The sequence below is a fragment of the Phascolarctos cinereus genome, unplaced genomic scaffold, assembly GCF_003287225.1.
Source record: "Phascolarctos cinereus isolate Bilbo 61053 unplaced genomic scaffold, phaCin_HiC Scaffold_726;HRSCAF=1367, whole genome shotgun sequence".
In the NCBI taxonomy this organism is placed as follows: Eukaryota; Metazoa; Chordata; class Mammalia; order Diprotodontia; family Phascolarctidae; genus Phascolarctos; species Phascolarctos cinereus.
This window is the reverse complement of record NW_027556098.1, coordinates 299,610,226-299,616,225: the sequence shown is the minus strand read 5'-3', so window position 1 is coordinate 299,616,225 and position 6,000 is coordinate 299,610,226. Positions and strand designations below refer to the sequence as shown.

At 43.9% G+C, this 6,000-nt stretch overlaps 1 protein-coding gene across 1 annotated transcript in view; it reads left to right on the top strand.

The window, feature by feature from the left end:
- Positions 1-1,315: 1,315 nt before the first annotated feature.
- Positions 1,316-6,000, top strand: part of SLC35F2 (solute carrier family 35 member F2) — a 73,399-nt gene continuing 68,714 nt past the window's right edge. Inside the window, exon 1 of the mRNA XM_020996174.2 lies at positions 1,316-1,770. Coding sequence (XP_020851833.1) covers positions 1,667-1,770 — 104 coding nt within the window. The 5' untranslated portion in view covers positions 1,316-1,666. The remainder of the gene's footprint in view (positions 1,771-6,000) is intronic.

Here is a 6,000-nt window from a genome sequence, read left to right as displayed (position 1 = left end):
ACACACAACAATCATCAAAACAATATTTCATGCAGTTTTAAAGAATCTGCATACATTTGTCACCATTTCCTCCTCCCACTAAAGTAAATTTCACATTTCAGAGGCTGTTGTAGTAGAAAGAAGCTTAAACCAGAGGTCAAAGGACCTATGTTCAAGTCCTTTTCCACTTCACTATCAAAATCGCTTTATAGTCATATATAAAAGTAAGGTCTTATTTATTAGGAGATGAAGTTAGCTCCCTTCAAGTGTACATACTTTAAATCATAACGTATTGGAATAATTCCTTTTTTGTTAACATGAACATGTAATAGTTTCGGAATAATCATCTTCTTGCCCCACATTAGAAAGTCATGTAAATGTCACTTTTTTAATTCCACTTGATTTTTTGGGGAGGGATGTTGGATTGATAGGTATATCTTTTCTTTTCTTTTTTTTTTTTAAAGTTTGATAATTTAAAAAAGAACAATTAACATTGTTACTTCCAATAGACCTTCCCCATCAAAAATAATGCTCCCTGTAACAAAGAAATTTAAAACAAACAAAACCTGACACATTGACCATGACTGCCCATTCCATATCTTCACTCTACCACAGAAGAGGGAGATATGTTTCATTATCAATAACAAGTGTTTCTTTTCAACATTAAAATATAAATTCTTACTAGAAGTCTCTTTGGAGTTGCCAAACCCTTTAACTCTTGGCAAACTTCTTTGAATTCATCATAGCTTGGATCATTTTGGGAGGAGCAGGAAAAAGCCAAGGTCAGATCTTTGTCTCCAAGTGCTTTTAGAAGCAGAGGGAGGTCATGCTTCCTTCTCGGGGTACACAATGGTCTGAAATAATAACATGAAAGAAATGGGTTGATCCAGAAGCTCCAGGCACCAGTTCCAAGAGGTCTGATATTGCTTTCAATTTCTTCTCAGCACATGGGTTCGGCTAATGGAGTGGCACAGGGACAGGGCATCCCAGAATTGGTGCCAACCAGCAGAGCTGGCAAACTTACTTTGTTTTTATGCTGTCACAGCTTGCTGCAACTCTGAATATAAAGAATCAGCTAAAACAGGTCCAACAAGGAAGGAAATACACCATGCCTCACACAACAGAGAAATGTTCTCGCTTTCCTTTTATACTTTCATCAGTATTTTCAAAGGAAAATAACACCGGACCAAAAACGGTTTAGATATTTTCTGTTGAAAATGCCTTTTGCAAATAAATCAGAAGGAAGGAACTTGGGAGATACCGGGGAGGGGACAATTCTTTAAAAGAATGTTTAGGTATCTGCTAGCTCTCTGTCATCTGCTGAAAGCAACTCTGGGAATAAAAAAAAATCATCTCGACATTAAAAAAGAGTCATAAAAATATGAAAAGCACATAAGTTCTCAGAACCGACTGCCCACGAAAGTAAGCTCCCTTTTCTCTGCCTTCTGTGTTCTTTGCACCCCATAACTGCCAGTGTTATAATTTGCAAATGGATTGTCTGGCTCTCCTCTCTCTACTGTTAATGATTTGCTGCAGAAGGAGCAAGGCAGAAAGGATTCCGCGAGTTGGAGAGGAGTCTCAGCCAGCTGCCCACAAGCGCCGCCTCCTCCCTTCCCCGGCCAGCAGGCACATTTTGGTGGAAATCCCACCGTGCTAGACTAGAGCGAGGCAGACGTAGATCCTGCACATGGAGGCGGCTAGTCCACAAGCCCCAAGCTCCTCTGAAGCACCGGGACTTCTTAGCAATTTCATGAACCTCCTGCTCAGGATCAAGGAAAAACTCTTCACCTGGTGAGTACAAAGAGCAGAGGGTGCAGCTCTTTGGGGAGGAGGCGATGGAGGGACGGAGAAGGGGAAATGCCTTGGGAGGCAAGCTGTTCAGCTACTAGAAAAGCCACCCACGTGGCTCTCCAAAGGAATCACCTCACCCGACCGGAATTTCTGATAGGGAAGCAGGGGATGCAAAAGCTTGATCTTTGAGGGACCCGAAACCTGTTTTGGGCGGTACAACCCAAAATAGATGTTAAAAGTCATCTGGCTTCTTGAGGGTGTCTGTGCGTGCGTGTGTGTGTGTGTGTGTGTGTGTGTGTGTGTGCGGCGGGGGGGGGGAGGGACGGACATTTTTGGGAATCCCACCTCCGTCTCTCGTGCCTGTCATTCTCTGCTTCTATCTCTGTCTTTGTCTCTGTATTTCAATCTCGCACACGCACGCACACCTTAAAAAGTGTATATATGTTCTGGATGATTTGGGAGACATCCACCTTGTTGAAGCTTGTAAGGCTGGTCCCGCTTTGATTTCTGGTTGGGGAGAAAGAATGTAAGTTCTTTGAGAGCAGGGACTAACAAATAATACCGTACTTTTATTTATGACTATAAAACAATTTTGATCGCTGAAGTGGAAGAGGTCTTGAAGAATCTAGATCCCCTGACCTCTAGTTTAGGTTTCTTTCCACTACAGGAGGCAGCCTCTCAAAAGTGAAATTTACAACAGTAGGCTCTTAATAACTACTTGTGGATGGTTTGCTTACGTGGGGGCGGGGGCTGCCGAGAGAACAGGGAACTTGTGTCGCGCCGAAGGAGTGCTGATAGGTTAAGGAGGTGAGCTTGCAGATGGGACAGATTCTTGCCTTCCGCTTACATGCTAGTAAATTCCTGTTTGCTTCCTTGACTATCAGGTAGGGAGCCAGTTGACGAGTTATGGGAGAAATCTGCCTTTAGCCGTCTGCTGCTCAGCACCCGACTGTTCCTTCAGAATGTGCGTGGGCACGATGGGAAGGGCGCTCCCCTAAATCAACTGAGGCAAAGACAGGACTCCAGTCTTCTCTGTCTTTTGTGTCTCCTGCACGTCTGGGACCTGATTCGGTGAATGGTTGACTGGCAGGCGGCTTCTTGCCTTTAGAAAGTAGGCGGTGTTTTCCGTGGCTTCTGATATTTGAAAAAGGCACCGACCGGCACCCAGGGCAAGGCCAGCAACCGAAGTGACAGTATGGGGTGGGGAACTTGCGGCCTCGAGGCTACACGTGGCCGTCTAGGTCCTTAAGCGCGGCCCTTTGACTGAATCCAAACTTCACAGAACAAATCCCCTTAATAAAAGGATTTGTTCTGTAAAACTTGGACTCGGTCAAAAGGCCCCACCCAAGGACCTAGAAGGCTGGCTACACGTGGCCTCGGGGCCGCTGGTTCCCCACCCCTGGATCATTAGCCTAATAAGATACATTTAAAAGAAGAAAAATAGGCAAAATGGTTGCTAGCTTTTATAGATGTGGAGGTTCTGAGTTATTTAGCTCCGGGTTGTCAGATCTTGATTTGCTCAGTGAGGATAGTTGGTATTTCACCCGGAGGATTTCTAAACTCCTGAGCAAAAGAGGCTATTGTACTACTTTTAGAAGACAGACCATAGTTTTGAAATTAAAAAAAAATTCAAAATGTCTGAGTTTTAGAGTATGGGGTACTACACCCCCACCCCATTTCTGAACAAATCACTTTACTTCCTTGGGCCTCAGTTTCCTTATCTGTAAAATGAGGTTGGATTGCATGGCCTCTGATAGCCCTTCCAACCTGGCAATGTGATCCTAATATCCTGTGGTGTAAGGAACAAAAGCAACTCAACTGCAAATTATACTTTCAGTTACCTAAGACTACTAAAGAGATTAATTTGACTTGCCTATGGTTACACCACTAATGTGTGGAAGAGGCAGTACCTGAACCCAGGTTCTCAACCCAGGGCTGAATCCAAGGCTGGCCATATAAGTCATAGTGCCACTCCATACTTCCTCTGATCGATCATATTAGTCAGTCATATCCAACTCTTCATGATCCCATTTGGGGTTTTCTTGGCAGAGATACTGGAGCAGTTTGCCATTTCTTTCTGCAGCTCATTTTACAGATGAGGAAACTGAGGCTAATAGGGTGAAGTGATTTGCCCACAAAGCTAGTAAATGTCTGAGGCCAGATTTGAACTAAGAAAGATGAGTTTTCCTGACTCTAAAGTGACCGTCACTTTATCCTAGACATCACCTAGACTGTATCACCTAGACACCTCCATCTTATGTATATATAATGCTATGAATGAGTCCCGTTTCCCCCATCTGGCAGTGATTTCTTTCTCCCTGGCCTCTCACAGTACTTTGCTCCTACATCTCTTGTAGGGCTTATCACATACTGCTCTGTATTACAGTAATTTTTATTCCCATCTTATCATTCCCACTAAATTGTAAATTCCTTGAGGGCAAGAATGATTCACCTCAGATTTTCCTACAGCACCAGGTCTGGATCTCTCCTTTGCCTCTATCACAGTCTGTTTTGTATTATACTTACTTAGGTATTCTCGTGCTCTTCCCATTTTCCTTCCCCCCTTCCCCAATATTGTATAATACTTGATGGTAGGAACTATAATTTTTCATCTTTGTATCTTCCCACTTCACAGAATCTCACTGTCTTTAAGACACATCTCAAGCACTGCCTGCTACAAGATGCTTTCCCTGATCTCTCCAACTGCTTGTGCCTTCTCTCACTTGTTATTCAGTAGTTTTAGTTGTGTCCAACTCTTCGTGACCCCATTTAGGTTTTTCTTGGCAAAGATGCTGGAGTGGTTTGCCATTTCCTTCTCCAGCTCATTTTACAGATGAGCAAACTGAGGGTTAGGTGACTTATCCGGGGTCACATGGCTAGTAAGTGTCTGAGTCAAAATTTGAACTCAGGTCATTCTGACTTCAGGCCCAGCACTCCATGCACTGTAGCAATCCTGTCTTCCTCACTATCTTGTATTTATTCTGTACATACTCAACCAGTGTTGTACAGTCGAAAAGTCTCTTGCTCAGAAATCAAGATATTGGTTCAAATTCTATCTTTAGCTCTTGGTGCCTGTGTGACCTTGGATAAGTCCCTGGGCTTCACTTTCTTATCTATAAAATAAAGGAGTTGAACTGGAAGGTTTGCGAGAGCCCTTCCAGTTTTAAATTTGTCATCTGGTGTTGTCTTCCCTGATCAAATGTAAACTTGAGATCAAGAATTGCTTCCTATTTTGTCTTTATCCTTTGTTCCTAGCTCTTAGCACAGTGTCTGGTGGTAGGTAGGCAATTTATAAATGCTTGTATATTTCCTACAGGGAGCCTTTCCTGACCTCCTCAGTTGTTAGTGCCAACTCCTTTTCTATGCTGGTGGGCATAGGCCCAGAGCTCAGTAGGAGCACCAGCAGGGGACCTTTGGAGTGGTTGTGGTGGCAGCAGCAGTCCAGAGACCATAAGGGAGTGGGACAACTGGGCAGAAAGAGATTACAGGGGATCCTTTGCTGGCACTGATTGGCAACTCCATTGCCCGTAAGAAGTTCTGGGTTGCAGTTCCAGGGCGGAAAGGAGCACTCATGAGGGAGCAGGGGCCCTGGTTACAGTACCAGGGCCAAGAGGAATGCTAGCACTTGGGGCTGCAGGGGGAGCAGGGACCCTTCCTAGATAAAGACTGGAATGCAGGCCAGGACAGCAGTGACCACACCTCTTCCAGGATAATACCACCTTGGGAAGCACCAAAAACTTTTAGACCCCAGAACTAACTCTGAAAATAGAAGCACAAAAAAAGCCTGAAGCTTGGGACAGTGCCTCTGCACTCTTAGAAAATGAGCAGACAACAACAACAAAAAAAGAAAAGCTCCTATGGTGTCAGGAAAGACCAAGAAAAAAAACTCAGAAGACAAAAGTGTGAAAACAGCTATAAGAAACCCTCCCTCCTCCCCCAAGAAAACTGCTAAATTGGACCCAAGCCCAACAAGAATCCCTAGGAGAATTAAAGAAAGAGATAAGAGTGGTAGAAGAAAAATTGGGGAAAGAAATGAGAGTGATGCAAGAAAGGTAGGAAAAGAAAATTAATAGTTTGGTAAACGTAGGCACCAAAAAATACTGAAGAAAATATTACCTGAAAAATCAGAATTGCCCTAAGGGTAAAAGATGGGGCAGCTAGGTGGTACAGTGTTGGGCTGGGAGTCAGGAAGACTTATCTTCCTGAGTTCAAATCTGGTCTCAGACACTC